The following is a 16885-nucleotide window of genomic DNA, read 5'->3' as shown; positions in this document are numbered from 1 at the left end:
TGCCCAGGCCTGTCTTTATTTTAACTGCCTCCCTCAAATGAGGTCGAGTCAGGTGACCTGAGTAAACGGCACTAAACGAGACATCGTATTTCTGTATTTTAGAAATATTTCATTCGTTTGTACATTTGTTTCCTAGTGACTCATTCAGAGGCGGATCTTCAAGTAAAAGCACATGGATGTATTATACCTTTTGCAATTTTTTGGAAAGAGGCTCCTTAATAAAAAGGTTTTTTTAAAACATACATAAGAAACAGACAATAAAATAAATCTCGACATAAAATCCCTGCTGGCCTTGGTAAGACCCTAACTTCATACATCTCTTTGTTCTCGGTGACTGTGCCCTTGGCACGGATAGCAGCAAGGAGAGAAAATCCAGCGATCTTCTGGAAAACCGTTTCATGAGGTCCTGACTTAATAATAACACTCCTCTTAATCTCACCACATGAATTTCCTAACTTCGACATCTTCCTCAAACGTTTACCACAGGCCCGTTGCTTAAGGCTCTGCGGAAAGGCTCGTGGTTGAGACCCCGTGTGTGATTGTAAGGGTTAACGTTTCGTCGCGGATCTGGAGGCGATGGAGTATTCCTCATTATGCAGGTCCCCTGGCTGTTCCCTGTCCCACCAGCATGACCACATCCTTACCCCGATACCCTGAGGTGGAGGGCTGCATCCAGCATTCCTGCAGTGATTGATATCACTCCAGCCCAGACTGGGACGAGAGTGATGAGTTTTCCACGCAGGGAGTTATACCACAAACAGGCTGAAGCCAGTTTAGTGCAGGATGAAAGCCCATATGCTCTTCACGCAGTGCATGAAATGAAGGCGCTTACTCAAGCAATTTCGTACAAGGTGTGATGATCTGCCTTGACACGCTTAAAGTTAATTTGGTGATAAATGTGTTGGGTAATATGCAGAGCAATTTAATTTATTCAGTTAATACAAAAACAGCATAGTAAGGTTAGTATTGGATCTGAAGAGATGTGAATTTGAATTAAAGAAAATAAAGCAAAAATTATATATATATTACTTTTAATAAAAGGTACTTTTCTATTCTTTTGGCAGTCTATGGTACAGTGAGTGATATGATGACTTAGACAGGTTGACACACATGTGAAATGGACAAATGGTGATTGAGAGGCCTGTCCTGACCTTACATAGACATATGCAACCTCCTACCTTTCTACATAAACTATGAGACAGGGAAGATTTAATGGCATATGACGTGCCAGTGTGATGGAGGTGGGTTAATGGACGCTAAGGCAATCATGTGATCACAGTTGGGGCATTGCGGCCAGTCTTCTCTTGGAGCTGGGAGATCTTCAGAGCAATGTCCACGAGAGGGGCAAGCATAACCTGGCAAAAAAAATCATTACTGATTCAGTGAGGAGTATCAAGGCTGAATTAACATATTGTAATTTATGGATATTTATCACTTAATGTGCTACTGATATTTTGAAACCCCAAAATTCAAACCGAGGCCTCATAAAAGAACAGTTTTACAATAAACAAATCAATCGGAACTACACTATCAATTAAAAGTCTGGACTTTATGGGTCTTGCCTTTTTTACATCAAACATACTTCACTTTCTCCTGCTACAAAAACACTAAATAGGTTTCTTGCTTTGGATTCTTCAAAACCGGCCCATCTTAAGTCTCCATAACCACCACAGAGTAGGTGCGTCCAACAAAGATATGACAGCTACCTTAGCCTTTCCTTTAATTCTATATCTGCGGTATATTACCCTAGTACCAAAAAACAATCGCTATGCTGTACACAGGGCTTTTTGCACAAAGGCCTCAGTCTACCCCAGCACAACTCTATTTTTCTCCTCTATGCTCATTTCCTTTCTTGGCCCTGGTATTGCATGCAAAATCACACAACATTTAGATGGCCCCAAAAACCTAAGTCTAGTGGGTAGATTGGCCCTGTTTCTGAGCATTCTGAAAATCTGGAGGCCTTCTGAGTGTGATTAGGTCAGACCGCATGGCGACACTTCATCCTGTTGAGCGGAACATTTCTACACACACTGAGACATCTGGATCGTCCAGCAGATTGACTTTGGTGTGTGTAACATTGCCCAGTCAAACCTAATCAACACAAGGCCATGGCTGATTCCTCACCTGTGGGTCCTGGTAGATCTTCTGAGGGTCTTTCTCATAACTGTCAATGTAGAGCCTAATGGTTGCCCCGGCACTGCCTGTCCCACTGAGGCGGAAGATGATGCGTGAACCATCAGAGAAGATGATTCTCAGACCCTGAAATTCACAAACAAAAGTGAGGAATCTTTAAAAAAAGAGGCAACATGAAAACTGAGATATCCCTCCAAACAGTGACATATAGGTCAATCCTGATATCTGGGACTGTGTCCCAGAACACAGCAGCTGCAGGAAGTGCATATTTAAAAGCAGCATTGAATGGCGTTTTCTATTTACCTGTATTGGGTTCATTTAATCACAAAGCAAGCTGTGTAAATACTGTATACATATGATTTTCCCCCCTTCAAGCTGAGTTCTTCATGCAGCTCGATTCTAAGTTCTCATGAGGACAGCAAGGCCCTAGGATACAATATTACCTGACCCTTTATAATTACGCTCCATTCCCTGCACTGCATAACTGAATACCCATTTAATGTCATAAAAGGTCATATCTCTCTATATTATACATATATAGTTATGAATTATAATTACTAGGTTTACCCAATACTTCATCTACTGTACTTTCTTGCATTTAGAGGAACAAAAACATTTCCATATATCAGTCCATCTCTAAAAGGTTTTATATATTTCAATCCAGGCTGAAGCTTATATAATTGCAGACACAAGTCAGGACTTTCCCATCAGAGCACTCATCTAATTAGACAGGCATGACTTTTATCTCAATTCATCCGACTAACAGAAAAATTGGCTTGTAAAACACCCCCAGGACTTCAGAAGGGCGCCATTTTTTGGGAAAATGTAGGCAGTATTTTATTATTAATTAACAAAAATTCACGTTTAAGTAAGTTAATCAAAGTGTAGTTGGCACGGTGACTAAAATAAAAAACAATACAAAAGTTCACAGAATGATTATAAATTAATGATAAATGATTATAAGAATATTAAAACCATACGGAATTTATTAAAACATTCTATGTAATATTTGTAGGATTAAAAGTCACTGATTACCAGTATTCACCTGATTTTTTGACACACTGCTGTCCACCGGGTCTGTGTACATGAAGTTATCAGCCTTCTCCACCTGATACGTTTTATCTCCAGAGGTAAATGTCTGCCCGACGAAGTCTTTATCAAACATGCGTGTCTCCAAATCTTTAATCATTTTGTTAGCAGCATCTGCATCAACTTCCTCATAATCATACCTGTAAGGTGATGATATGGTCATTATTATATAATGCCAGTAGAGGGCAGTATTGGCATACAAATGTCAGGAAAAAAGGTCTTAAAACAATTAAAATGGAAAGTGAAGTGATTGTCATTGTGAAACACTGCAGCACACAGTGACAAAATGAAATGTGTCCTCTGCATATTACCATCACCTTTGGTGAGCAGTGGGCCACCATGACAGGCGCCCGGGGAGCAGTGTGTGGGGACGGTGCTTTGGTCAGTGGCACCTCAGTGGCACCTCAGTGGCACCTCGGCGGATCAGGAATTGAACTGGCAACCTTCTGATTACAGGGCCAATTCCTTAACTGCTAGGCCACCACTGCCCCAAGAACACAGGCTCCGTTTCCTGGCTGTTCTTTGATATTTTCCATAATTGCATTACTTAAAGAAAAACATCAAAGAATAATTGCATGAGGTTGTTTACCTCGTGAAGAAATTCCTTCCAAATTTCTGCCAATGGTCTTTCATTATATCCTCCACACTCTGCTTGCGGGCTGCTAAGATTGATAGCCAGGCGAGCACCGCCCAGAGTCCATCCTTCTCACGGATATGATCAGAACCTGCAACCACACCATGCAAGACATTATCTGTTAAGCAACAAACAGTTTTTAATGTACATGGAAGGCGCCCAACTTTTAAATCACATCAATTTGTCTTAAACATGGAGATTCCGCATGAACAATGCACAGCAATGCATGACAAATAAAGCCTTACCTGTGCCAAAGCTCTCTTCTCCACACAGGGAGAGCTTCCCAGCATCCATCAGGTTCCCAAAGAACTTCCAGCCTGTGGGTGTCTCATACAGCTGCATTTTCAAAGCCTTGGCCACACTAAAACACACACACAGATACGTCCACAAAAACAAATAGTCTATACCCTTAAATTTAGTAGCAGTTAACATTAAATAGCGATGAGTGCTGACTGGATTCTTGACTTCTCCACATGTTTCCCACAAAGCTGCTAATAAAAGAGCTCAGTGTTCCCTGCACAACTTGAAGGTCAGTCTCACTTATCCAGAGCTCCACTGGTGGGCATGCTGCGCGCCAGGCCCTTCACACCAGTCTTCTGAAAGTAAGGGATACTGGTGATGTTGGCACCAATCACGGCCACAGAGTCTGAGGGGTTCACAAAGAATCCGTGTTTGCCCAGCACCATGTTCCGATCCTGAATGGAGCCGAGCAAACAGAAGAAAAGAAATAATCAGTTGTCAAAAAAAAAAAAAAATGCATTCACAAATTTTGGATTTAATTTAAATTTTTTTCTTACACCATCACCATCAAAGGCAGCTCCAAAGTCATACTCGCCGCCCTTCATGGCGCTAACCAAGTCAGCTGCATAGGTCAGGTTTGGGTCGGGGTGGTGACCACCGAAATCCTCTTTAGGTTCACAGTTGACAGCAGAGCTGGCAGGAGACCCTAGTTCCTCGCAGACAATTTTCTTAACGTAAGGCCCCACCACTGCACGATGACAAGAAAAAAACAGGAGTCACTCTGGACGAATCCAGGGAAAAGCCCTAATCTTCCCCAATACGAGACAGAACCCCAAAAAGCTATCCATGTAATGAGTTGTGAAATTATTCTGCAATGTCTGGAGATACTAAACTAAAAATGAGCTATTTTCCTGGAGCTTTTTAATGGCAGGAGCACCATAAGAAGACAGACTAAATTAAGTTGAGGACCAAATGAAGGGTTTCTCTGACATGCACGACGTATTTTCGGACTTACCTCCATGCATTGCATCTAATCGGACGTGGATGCAATTAGGACCAGACAGAAGCTCCTTCAATGCAGCAAAGTCAAAGATACCCCTCAGCATTTCAGCATACGAATCCACTGAATCCACAATTTCCACTGTGACAGAGAGCTCAAGGTGAAATCATATTACATACAGCTCAAGCATACGGGTCACAAATTGTATAAGGATATTATTAAAATGTCCTGGCATTATCTGTACCTGTGAAAGGCTTGAAAGTGTCCACATCAAAGGTCTGCGTTCCAAGTTTGGAAAGGTCCACCTTAAGATCGGGGCAAATGTGGTACTCCTCGATAGATTTGCTGATCTGGAAGATTTTGTCTGTGATGCCCTCAGGGGCAGGGCCTAGGGTAAAAGGCCATAAGTAGTTACTACCATATAAAGCTGGTACGCTGCTGCCTAGACCGGTAAATTTCCCACTTGTGTGACTAAGAAGGATCATCTTATCTTATCTTAGACACCAAACCAATAGCTTCTTTGTCACTCAATGCCTGATGGGACATATCTGTCTGATTGTTATGGAATTAGGAATTTAAAAGATAATGGTCATGATAAAATATGCAGCCAATGATCTTTAATTAATGATTAAGTGCATTTCTCACCTCCACTGGAGATGTTGAACTTAATGCCAAAATCTCCATTGGGGCCACCAGGGTTGTGGCTGGCAGTTAGAATGATGCCCCCAATTGCTTTGATCTTGCGGATCACACAGGAGACTGCAGGGGTGGACATAATCCCATTCTGACCAATGACTAGCCTACCAATCTATGGAAAGGACAATTAAGAGCATTTTTTAAAGATCAATTCATGACTTAGTTCAAGTTCGAGTGAGTTTTATTGTCATTTGTTAGCCAGTAAATAGTCAAACGGAACAACGTTCCTCCATTTAAACAATGTTACTGACAAAGTGGGCTACAAAAAGTGCAAACATGGGACAAGGGCAGTGCAAGAATAAAATTAAGGCCATGTAGACAACAAGATTTGCATGTAGACTGAGCAAGGATGTATGTATGGGTGGTAGCCAAGTAGGCCGCCTATGAACCAGAAGACCCAGGTTCAAATCCCAATCTTGTCAGTCTGGTGGATGGAGCATTTTTTTCCAAGGACGAACTATTGCATGAATAAACCCATTTAGTTACGAGGTGTGTGTTTTTTTTTTTTAATGTTTGTCACCATTAATACATTTATAGCATTTACCAGACGCCCTTATCCAGAGCGACTTACAATCAGTAGTTGCAGGGACAGTCCCCCCTGGAGACACTCAGGGTTAAGTGTCTTGCTCAGGGACACAATGGTAGTAAGTGGGATTTGAATCTGGGTCTTATGGTTCGTAGGCGAGTGTGTTACCCACTAGGCTACTACCATCCAAAAATACAATAAATGAAGGTGAAAGTTAAAGGTGGGGGATACACATGATGAAGACTGAGGTTTAAAAAAAAAAAAGTAGCTTCCAACTAACTAATGTTGGCTTCATTATGCTAACCTGTTCTCTGTCTGTTTGTAATATTACGATGAAGACAGAGCAACTAATTATACAGTATTGGTCAATAATCCTCATATTGATATATTTTTTTAATATGCGACAATTAGTTTCTGTGCGACGACATCGTTCCCTTCACGTCCTGTTCAAAACACGCCGGTTCCGTCTCGAGCTGCAAAAGAGGGCGTGTCTGCTTCACCGTGCGCTTCAGCAGCTACGTCATGGCGCTACATTGTTGCCAAGTCCGCTTTATATAAGCGGCTTTGAAAGGTCCAAAACAACAATAATATCGTCTTTGCTAAGTTTCTAAAGTAAAGTGATTGCCATTGTGAAACACTGCAACACAGTGTGCACACAACGAAATGTGTCCTCTGCTTTTAACCATCGCCCTTGGTGAGCAGTGGGCAGCCATGACGGGCGCCCGGGGAGCAGCGTGTGGGGACGGTGCTTTGCTCAGTGGCACCTTGGCGGCTTGGGATTCGAACCGGCAACCTCCTGATTACAGGGCCGCTTCCTTAACCGCTAGGCCACCAGTGCCCCTTGCAATGACATGCTAGACTCCAGCCTCCGCACAGCAACTCAACGTGAGTCGCCCAGAATATTCTATAGCACGACATAACATTTAGTTCAATCAATAACGGCTTAGTCAAGTTGAAAATTTATTTTGCCCTTGTATTGGACAGTCGAGTCAAACATACATCTCCGAGATTTTGGGCGAAGTATCAGAAACCTGCTTGCCTTCTGGCAGGATCTGGCAACACGGACCACACAGACTGGACAGAATCACGCAACGCTTCTGCCGATTCACATCTTCTGCAGCGCAAAGTTCCGTCTTTCCGAAGCACAAGGCGCTCAGAACGGCCACGGAGTCTGAAACTCTGCCGAGCCGTCACGGCCTGCACCCCGCTCCGTCCTGCCTCTGACGCAGAGGTGTCAAAGGTCCCGGGGCGCACGGAACCTCTCCGGTGCGTCGGACCAAAGGAGCGCAGAGGTCACCTGGCAGGGCTGAGGGAATGGCATGAAGCGTCACTAATTTACTAATAAGAGTTTTTTTTTAATTGACATTTAATGTCTCGAGGTAATAAACCCGTTTGCTGCGTTCAATAAGAGGATGAAGGCAATTTTCACGACATTGGCTCGTTCCCCATCGGCCTCCGGAAAGCGGACAAGCGGACACGCCGTACTGACCCCGTTAGCCGCCGCGATTTGCACGATCAGCTGGATCGCGTCCTTCATGAAGAACCTGCCGTCTCCTCCCACCACCAGCGCGCCGTCCTGCCTGGCCGCGGGCTCCACGGCGGAGATAATGCTCTGGATGAAATTCTCGGCGTAGTTCTGGTTCTGCTGGAACACGATCACCCGCTTCCGCAGGCCGCTGGTTCCCGGCTTTTGGTCGGTGTACGCCTTGGTTTTGACCACGTTGATGTTCACCATTTTTTCGCCACGAGTGTTGTCCGGCGAGATGCGTGCACCCGAGAGGAGTCCTGACCGCGAAACTCACCCCACGTACGCCGCCGTGTCCCCGCCCACGTGGACACGCCCCCTCCACATTTAAAGGGAACGTACACTGTTTTCTAGGGCTCCAGCGTAGTAGCAAGCAACACGACCACTCTCGGTTTTCAGGCTAAAATTATTATGTATTTGTTAAATTGGTTGCTCGTAGTACAGAGATGATGTTTCACGCAGAGGGCCAAGTAGACAGGGGTCAGGATCTGTTTGATTATTGCATCATTGCATGGCTTGTTTGAACAGTATGTGAACCAGTGCAAAGGTTACGGGAAGACTATAGGCGAATCTGTATTCCAGTACTTTCATGCATGTAGCAAAAAAACAAATGGAAAAAAGCAATGCATTTGCTATGGAATCGAGCGAAGGAACAGCACCAAACTCGTGATTCAGGGCGGAAGAGTAAGCTTGTCTACTAAATCCCACCTAACTCACCATGTGACCTTTCAGGGCCTGTTCTACAGTTACATTAGAGAAAGTCAGAGGGCAAAATAATGGCCTGAATGGTATAAATAGAAGGTCAGGACTGGATTTGGCACTAAAGGCCACGGCCGAATAAAGTTCAGGCCTGTATGAAGCCACAGGAATGTGTCTTGAGTGCCAGTGGTACTTTACAGTCAACCAAGTTACAGAGTTTAATCAAACTAGTACAGTGGCTGTCTCCATGCATGTCTTTTAATAACAAATAAATGTGCAAGTATTCAATTTTAGAGGGCAACACATGTTCAAGAAATATAATTTACAGAATTTATTCTATCATTATTTTAACTGGATCAGAATACATTGTAGTAATACTCCTATGTGCACTAATGACATTTTTGTACAATGTTACAAATAAAATACATAACCTATTATATCCACAAAGTTCTAATGAAAATCAGATTAGATTAACAGATATATAAAACAGTACAAAAGTACAATAGAAAACAACAAATTGGCACATAATATGATTCCTGATGCAATTTTATGTCATTCATTGCTTAGGCCAAACACTGCTGTGCTTATGAACTGTGATCATGGGAGGACACTTTCAACACAGCTGTAGACCCACTCCTGTTTCTCATTCACAGGCATTACATGCTGGCACACCTGGAACGCAAAGACAGATGTTATATTTGCACTGTAATGGTACCATGCAGGTTTGTACCAATGTCATGGGTACAAATTTACTTACCAGCCTTACAGCACTGACAGGTGTAGTGTATACTGAAAAAACATTTTTTGTATGTGTTTGGAAAGCGAGGGTCTCACCATTTTGGTTCTGGCAGGAACCTCCACTGCAAATACACACATTCCCCTGCTGCTTTTACAGTTCTTACTCTGCTCATTGTTGACATGCACGGTGACCTTCTGGTTAGACTGCAAAGCAAGATACACATTTCAAATGTATGTTCCACTTGAAATAAACACACATAATGAGACAAAAATGCACCTTCAAATGTTTATAATGGCTAGGGACTGATTGATTAGGGTAAATGCTAATTATTCGGAACCAAACGCTCAGAAGAGGAGTGTGGGTGTTGCCATGTGGATGAGAACAACTGCAGAATTACAATTAAGATCAGCTATAGTAACGCAGGTTAACTGAAGACTATTTCTTATCTTTATACCATACTGGTCGAAAGTTGATTTGTGTTATTTTACCCAACTTGCACTAGCCATCCACTGCACAGCAATAGCTGGACTTTTTTTTTCTAAACAAATTTCATGTGAATTTCACTTTCAGACAGACCTTGTTAGCAATCACAGACGATATCCTTGACTCCCCTCTATAAGTGTACACAGTGACGCTGTCGTGGTTCTTCAGGTTTCGGGCCTCTGCTTTGCTGGTGATGGTGCGCAGCAGCGCAGCGTTAAGCATCCTGGGGCCAGATTCCAGATTCACTGCCTGAAGGATGGGCTTCACATCTTCACAGTACACATCAATCACAAAAGGACAGGCCTGTGTGACACGACATGAACCATCAAACTGGGTCTCATATTCACATTCATATTATTCCATTTGCATTTGAATCATAAACTAACAGTGTGTTACTTGAAACTAATTATTATTTTCTGATTAGACATTTTAGATATAAGACATACGACAAGACATTGGATAAAACAAGGAACAATTTTGACTTTCATCTGCTGATAGAATGAGACTGAGGGTTAAAATGACAATATTACACTGCACCTCCACCATCTCCAGAGCACGGTTGAATCCCATGGCCTCCATGGTAATCCACAGGTCCCTAGGGTCTCCCTCTCGGTCATTGGCCTCCATTAGGTTGAGCTCCATGAAACCCTCTCTGGTCAGCTCATTCTTCTTGGTGTCAAAGTTCTCTGCAGAACCAAATATTGGAATAGTGGATAACCTGATAACCCTACGATTTGATCAAGTATGACTTTATATAAATGTCTTTGTATACATTTCATTAAACAAATAATGTCAGATTAAAATATACAATTAATAAATCATTCAAAAAACCCATTTCAGATTAGAGTCCAGGTTACATATATTTTTTTTTTACCCAAGACTCACCTTTGCAGATGGCCCATGCATCCTCATCACACTTCTCCCCACTTGTTCTCTGCTCAAAGAAGTTGTATTCCTCTAGACTCAGCAAGCCATTCCCATCCAGATCAACCACTTCAAAGATGTCAGACAGCGCCACCCTGAGGCATTATGTTTTAGCATTGTTTAGCATAACTGAAATAATGTGCTCCCCAAAAAACTAATTAATTCTATATGTATTATGTGCTTAAACATATTTACAAAATTACACATTTATACTGTGCAGCTGTACAGTAAAATTATATTTTTAGAATTGTCTGAATGTTGCCTAGGACTACTCCTCCCTGGAGCAAGACTCTGTAATATGATTTATGCAGAAAAAGGTCTTTTACAGGGAGTTTAGTGAAAAATGAACTGCAGAGAGTACTACATAATTTACATTAAAAAAATCATTCTTCTAACCTTAAATAATCCATATTACTACTGAAAAAGGACTGCTGGCAGTTATGAAAAAAACATTGGATTCCAGTACTACCCCTAGGCCTCACCTGAATTCCCTGGTGAGCCCAAGCTCTCCAGAGTCCATTCTGTGGACGAGCTGCATGGGCTTAGAAACAACCTTCTGGCTCTTCACCAGCCTGCAGCCAGTGCTGAAGGGCAGAAGGTAGTAGGTGCCAGCGCTCAGCTCCCCCGTCCAACCGAATTTCTATCAATTATTTTCACACGAACACCAGTGTTAACCACTAGAGAGCAGCAGAATCCTTTCTCCATACACAGTATGAGATTATATGCACTGTAATATAAACTGAAGTAAATACCATGACGGTCTAACCTCTTTGTCTCGCAGCTCTGTGAAACACACAAAGTTATCATCTTCTTTTACATGATTTCCTGACACAATAAACAGAGACGTGTCCACTGACATCGAAGAGGAGGGTTTCTCTGAAAGAAAATAACAGAAAATCGGCTTTAAAATCTCTCTCTCTCTCACACACACACACACACACACACACACACACACACACACACACACACAGAGTAAAAAGCATATTTTTAAAAATTGGATCAAAAACAATTTCATAGATCATTTCTGATTCACACTCTACCCTTTCCATGCATACCTTTCGTTTGACTGAGGTTAATAGGTTGAATAGTCAGATACACATTGGTGGTCTGTGGTATATGAAGGCGGTACTGCAGAGACACTATTGCACTGTCATCCTCCAGAAAGAAAGATCCTTTCATCTTTACATGGTGCCATGCCTGCTCAAGAGATCAGAAAATTTGTCAAAAAGAAATATTAAAAATTCTTTTGTGTTTAACTACTTAATGTAACAGAATGAAAAAGACTCAACCTCAACCGTGTTTAGGAAAAGGTTTTCAGGCATAACAGATGCTGCCACAAGAGGGCGCTATGGATAGCCACATTGAAAGTGAAAGTGAAGTGATTGTCATCGTGAAGCACAGCATGCACAGCAAACGGTGGCACAACGAAATGTGTACTGTGCATTTAACCATCACCATTAGTGAGTAGTGGCGCCCGGCGAGCAGTGTGTGAGGATGGTACTTTGCTCAGTGGCACCTCGGTGACTCGGGATTCGAACCCTTTTTTGGGGGCAGTGGTAAATAAAATGGGAATGAAATGGGAAAACGATTTTTGAAATTCATAAATGAATCATATTTTGTAATGTGTTAACAAGAGTGTTGTTCTGTAATTGTCTCAGGCAGCAATCTGGTCTTTAACGCACCCTTTACAGACTCATTCTTTGTTGGGAAAGGCAATGGAGTCCTTGAGTTGCCGTATATATCATCTGAAGAGCGCCCACTAAATCACTCTCTTAAACAAAGACCCCAAACTAAATGTGTAATTCTGCAATGACACTTCTTCAACAAAAAGCCATTTCCTGCCGCTATTTATGTTGGCTTGTGAAATGCGCACGGGATCAAACCATAACACTTCAGCGGTTTGTCCACCCCGAATCAAAATGGAGCGTAGCGCCCCATGGCATGTGTCCACTCTCCCCGCTCTGATGGCGCGTCCCTGGGTGACGGGTCAGTCAGCCGGGGCTAATACACCGTGTCGCCTCTGCTGGCCTTCTCCGTGATTTACAGGGAGGCCGGCCGACCTCCGATCACACCGGCGGCTCGTCCCCGGTTATTAGCCCAAGGCCTGGGCAGTATTGCTAACTGGACTTTCAGGCCGAAATCTCACAGCGCCCATTCTTCATCACAGCGGCACGGCGCGGCAAGGCCTTTTTCCAATCAGGCTGCTTTTGACGAGCACGGCCATTACATTTTTGGCAGTAAAGAACACCACAGGGGGTAAAGTCAAAAGGAGTGCAAACAATGAGATGGAGCTCGATACACACACTCTGCTCTTATCGACCAGGTGTAAATTTGCCACCAGGAAGGGCCGAAACAACAACAAGCACCAACATGGCACTGCGAACACTGCCGCACAGTAAAACAGCCAGCGCTTACTCGTCATTCGTTCAATTAAAAATATGCTGGTCAAAAAAAAAACAAAAAAACGAAAGAGATTTCTGAGCACAACATAACTGCGCAATTTCCTTTGTCGGTTGACGTCGGTACCTGCAGGTTTCTAGGCTCGGCCAGATTGCCACCCTTGCTGTTTGTTCCCATGTTGATGCACGTGGACAGTGAGGAACGGCGACTCCTGGCTGAAGACGGCCGAGAGGCAGAGCGGCTGTCTGTTGGGACACAAGCACGGCCTCTGGTATTCAGGAGAAGGTTTAAATAACTATAGCGGGCTTACAGTTTAAAAGTAGCGTTTCAACTTCACGATGCAGTTTTATCCCAATATGCAGAGAAATTATGCAATTAATTTAGATTAAGTTCAAATAATAAACACAAAAAAATTAACAGGCTTAAATAAAATAAAATCTGTTTAAGTAAATACACTAAGTGTTGTGTGTGTAGCTGTATCGACATGGGGTTTTGGCGAAAGAAGTGCACAACTCGCCTGATGCCACCCAACTGGCTTGTGTGTGTCTAGGTTTACTGTGTGGGTAAAACACCCAGCATGGGGCCAGTCCGGCTTCCCTCACCGCATCTTTTGAGCACTGTGCATTTGGTTTTTGCACCGCTGTGACTAAGAAATCAGCTGCATCCCATTCCACACATTCCCAAGTGCGGCATTTGATTTTCGATGTAAAAAATGTATCCCAGTTTTATCTCAAATGGTTTTAATCTTCATGCATTTATATAAATTTTAGCCGATTCACAGTACATTGTTACATCCCTATTAGTTTGCCATCTGATTAATGTTGGCTGAATCGTATTAATCAGGCCTGAATGGATGGTGTACAGAGATATGGTTGCATGTCCCATATATTCAGTAAAAAAAAAAATATTATAACATATATATAATAATTTTTTTTACTGAATATATGGGACATGCAGCCATATCTCTGTACACCATCCATGAATATAATTGGTTTTTACTTTTCTTTATTTTTTAAAAATATATATATAAATTAAAAAAAAACAGCAACCAAAAAATTGGCATCAAATCGTTATTTATCTCACATCCTAGGTTGGAGGCTCTCTCCCAGAAATGATCTTCAAATCCCTTCATCCCCTCGGGCCAAGGAGGACTCAACCAATCAATATGAACTACACCACTCCGGCCCGCACTACACGGCTGTGGTCTCACATCCAGTCATCCACTCTGCTCCCCACGGCCTCAGTCTAGATCTTTACACAGAATATTATTACACTGGACTATACTGCCCTAATCATGCTACTTTAAGGTGTCTGCAAAACTCATTTCTCAGGGATTATGACATACAGACAGACTGTAAATTAACCGATTTGTCACTTTCTTTGAAAACTGATCAACAGCAAATCCCATGGCTGTTTTGTTACTGTGCACCAGGGTGCATTCAAACCAAATGAACTGTGGAGCTTTGTATGTGTGCAGACAAGAGAATTTGTCAGAAATATCCTCGCACGCAGGGCTGCAGCACAAAACTCCGGGCCAACGCCTGAGCAGTCTCTTTGGGCTCCATTCATCACAATCCAGCCTTCGCTGCTGGCCTCAAAGGCTCTACCCGCCATTCTTATGTAATGCATGTTGTCCCCCTTCTCAAGAATCAGTGGAACGATATAAAAAAAAAATTATAATAATGAAGCTTCACACAGCACCATTTCATAGAACCTGACAGCAGGATTACCTTTCCTCTGCGCGGCACCTGGCTCACTTTTCTGCAGTGGCTCTGGGAGGGTGGAGGCAACGAGAGAATCTGGACTTTTGGGAGAGCCGTCCGTTCGGCTGCCAAAATTCTGCCTCTTCAAGTTAGTGTCCGCCTGAAGCTTCTCCAATGCTCCCGTCTGGCACTGCTCCACAGTAGATGCCATCAGTCCGCAGAACTAAAACGTGGAGATAATTTATCAAGATGCATATTAGGAGCTACAGGAATGACAACAGGCTGTTAGATATATATTTAAAAAAAAAAAAAAAAAGGTTGATTTCTTCTTGATCTGTCCGGTCCAGTTCCAGGGCGAAACTAAACACAGTACAAATCAGTTAAGCACACCCGTACTGAGACATCAGGTCAAATACGGTTAGAATGAATATTACCTTTGTTGAAGTTCAAGTTTAAATGATTATTAGTGAACTACAGAGGCCAGCCATGGTGCGTTTCTGGACGGTCAGGAAGGGCGGCCTTTTGCCGTGCCAACAGTCCAGAGAGCCAGACCGGAGGCAGGAGGAGAATTTTTATTTCATCCGTCACAGTACAGGATGGGTGGTCACCCAGGGCAGGGCACACAGACAAATCTATGGATAAATCCACCAAGCGTACATGCCATCGGAGGACACCCACATTAACACGTGGAGAACATGCAAACTCCTCACACAAGGTCCGAGCTGGGATTCAAACCAACCACCTTGGAGATGTGACCACTGCCAACTAATAATTATGATGACCTAGATCTCAAAGACCGGGCAATGTCTGTGTGTGGATCTGACACTTCCAACATATGGTACGATTAGATTTTCTGATGGGCTCACCGCAACATAGTCCAATCTTCCATCTTTGTTGGTGTCAGCCAATGAAAAGATCTCATTCACTTCCTCAGCAGTCATCTTTTCACCGGTCTAGGGGGGGAGGGAAGGTTAAATATTAATCCTTCGAAGCCTAGATTTGCAACTCGGTTTAATTTCACCCGAGCAGGATGTTCATGATTTATCGCTTACTGAAGTGAGGACTTTGTGCAGTTCACCGTGCGAGATGTATCCGTCCCCACCAGCGTCCATCTTCCTGAAGACCCGCAGCAGCTCACCCTGCTCCGCAGGCTTCTCCTGCTTCAGAATCTCACAGAAGTCGTCGAAGTTCAGTCGTTTGGTGCGTGGGGTCCAGTGTCTGTCCAGGGTCTTTCGAGAAGGATTGCGACCCGCCTGCTGGAGCACTGCGCAAAGTCGCCATTTAATTAGCGCACCTCTTCCACGCAGACGGGCGAGTGCTCGGCTTACCCAGACACAGCTGTTCCTTGGACGTGACGTTCGCCAAGCTGCTTTTGAACACGGCCAGGTAGGCCGCCCGGCAGCCCGTATAAAACGCCTCCTCGTCGGCGCGAACCGCTCGCTGCATCCCGGAGAGTTGTCGTCGTTCCGCGCCGCTGAAACCCTCCTACGGTCCGGCCAGTTGCTGCCACCGACACGCAGCCATCGGATATTATCCGGCTACGTTGTGCGACGAATCGTTTTATTATTATTATTATTACTGATTTAGTTTTTTTTTTTGGCTACACGGTTTAACGAAAGTAAATCTGCGCGGCCGGGATGCTGTTGCCACACAACGGTGTTCACTTGAAAGGGGCCCGGAGAGAAACACGGACCTGAAAGTTCCTACCGTGGTAGGAATAAAATGGGATAATAATCGGTTTGGGATTTACGATTAACTCCTGTTGCGTGAATTCAGTAGTGGCGTATCGAGTTTTTGCTCAGCGCCGCTGGTTTAGTTGCGTTCTGGATTTTCACTCCTTCTCACCCACATTTATCTTCTGAGTTGGTTTTTTTTTTTTGGAGCGTGGCACATGACCTCATGCCTGGTTCAACCTTCCCAAATTCTCCCACACCGCCCCCCTGCTACGGTCCCTCCACTGGCTCCCAGTAGCTGCACGCATCAGATTCAGAATACTGATGCTGGCCTACAAAGCCAAACATGGAGTAGCACCATCCTACCTCACAGCCCTTATTACACCCCGCACTGCACCTCGTATACTCCGAGCCTCCAGTA

General features: G+C 43.6%; 2 protein-coding genes across 2 annotated transcripts; both read right to left on the bottom strand.

Moving 5' to 3' along the window:
* Positions 1–1014: 1014 nt before the first annotated feature.
* pgm1 (phosphoglucomutase 1) lies at positions 1015–8141 on the bottom strand. Its single transcript, XM_029000529.1, has 11 exons — positions 7808–8141; positions 5742–5904; positions 5341–5484; positions 5112–5237; positions 4654–4844; positions 4397–4551; positions 4102–4217; positions 3812–3947; positions 3179–3362; positions 2125–2259; positions 1015–1355 (listed from the first exon to the last, which is right to left on the bottom strand). Exons 1-11 carry the CDS (start codon positions 8051–8053, stop codon positions 1266–1268), a joined length of 1686 nt encoding a protein of 561 aa, XP_028856362.1. The 5' UTR covers positions 8054–8141; the 3' UTR covers positions 1015–1265.
* A 637-nt stretch (positions 8142–8778) lies between these two features.
* efcab7 (EF-hand calcium binding domain 7) lies at positions 8779–16450 on the bottom strand. The gene is made up of 13 exons (XM_029000846.1): positions 16120–16450; positions 15844–16055; positions 15658–15744; positions 14819–15014; positions 13215–13333; positions 11744–11885; positions 11455–11564; positions 11171–11328; positions 10650–10783; positions 10302–10450; positions 9858–10067; positions 9377–9484; positions 8779–9214 (listed from the first exon to the last, which is right to left on the bottom strand). The coding sequence occupies exons 1-13, from the start codon at positions 16235–16237 to the stop codon at positions 9140–9142; spliced, it is 1818 nt and encodes a 605-aa protein (XP_028856679.1). The 5' UTR covers positions 16238–16450; the 3' UTR covers positions 8779–9139.
* Positions 16451–16885: the final 435 nt, after the last annotated feature.

Source organism: Denticeps clupeoides, chromosome 13 (genome assembly GCF_900700375.1).
Source record: "Denticeps clupeoides chromosome 13, fDenClu1.1, whole genome shotgun sequence".
NCBI classification, from domain to species: domain Eukaryota; kingdom Metazoa; phylum Chordata; class Actinopteri; order Clupeiformes; family Denticipitidae; genus Denticeps; species Denticeps clupeoides.
Note: the sequence above shows the minus strand (reverse complement) of the source record. Positions and strands in the feature narration are given on the sequence as shown.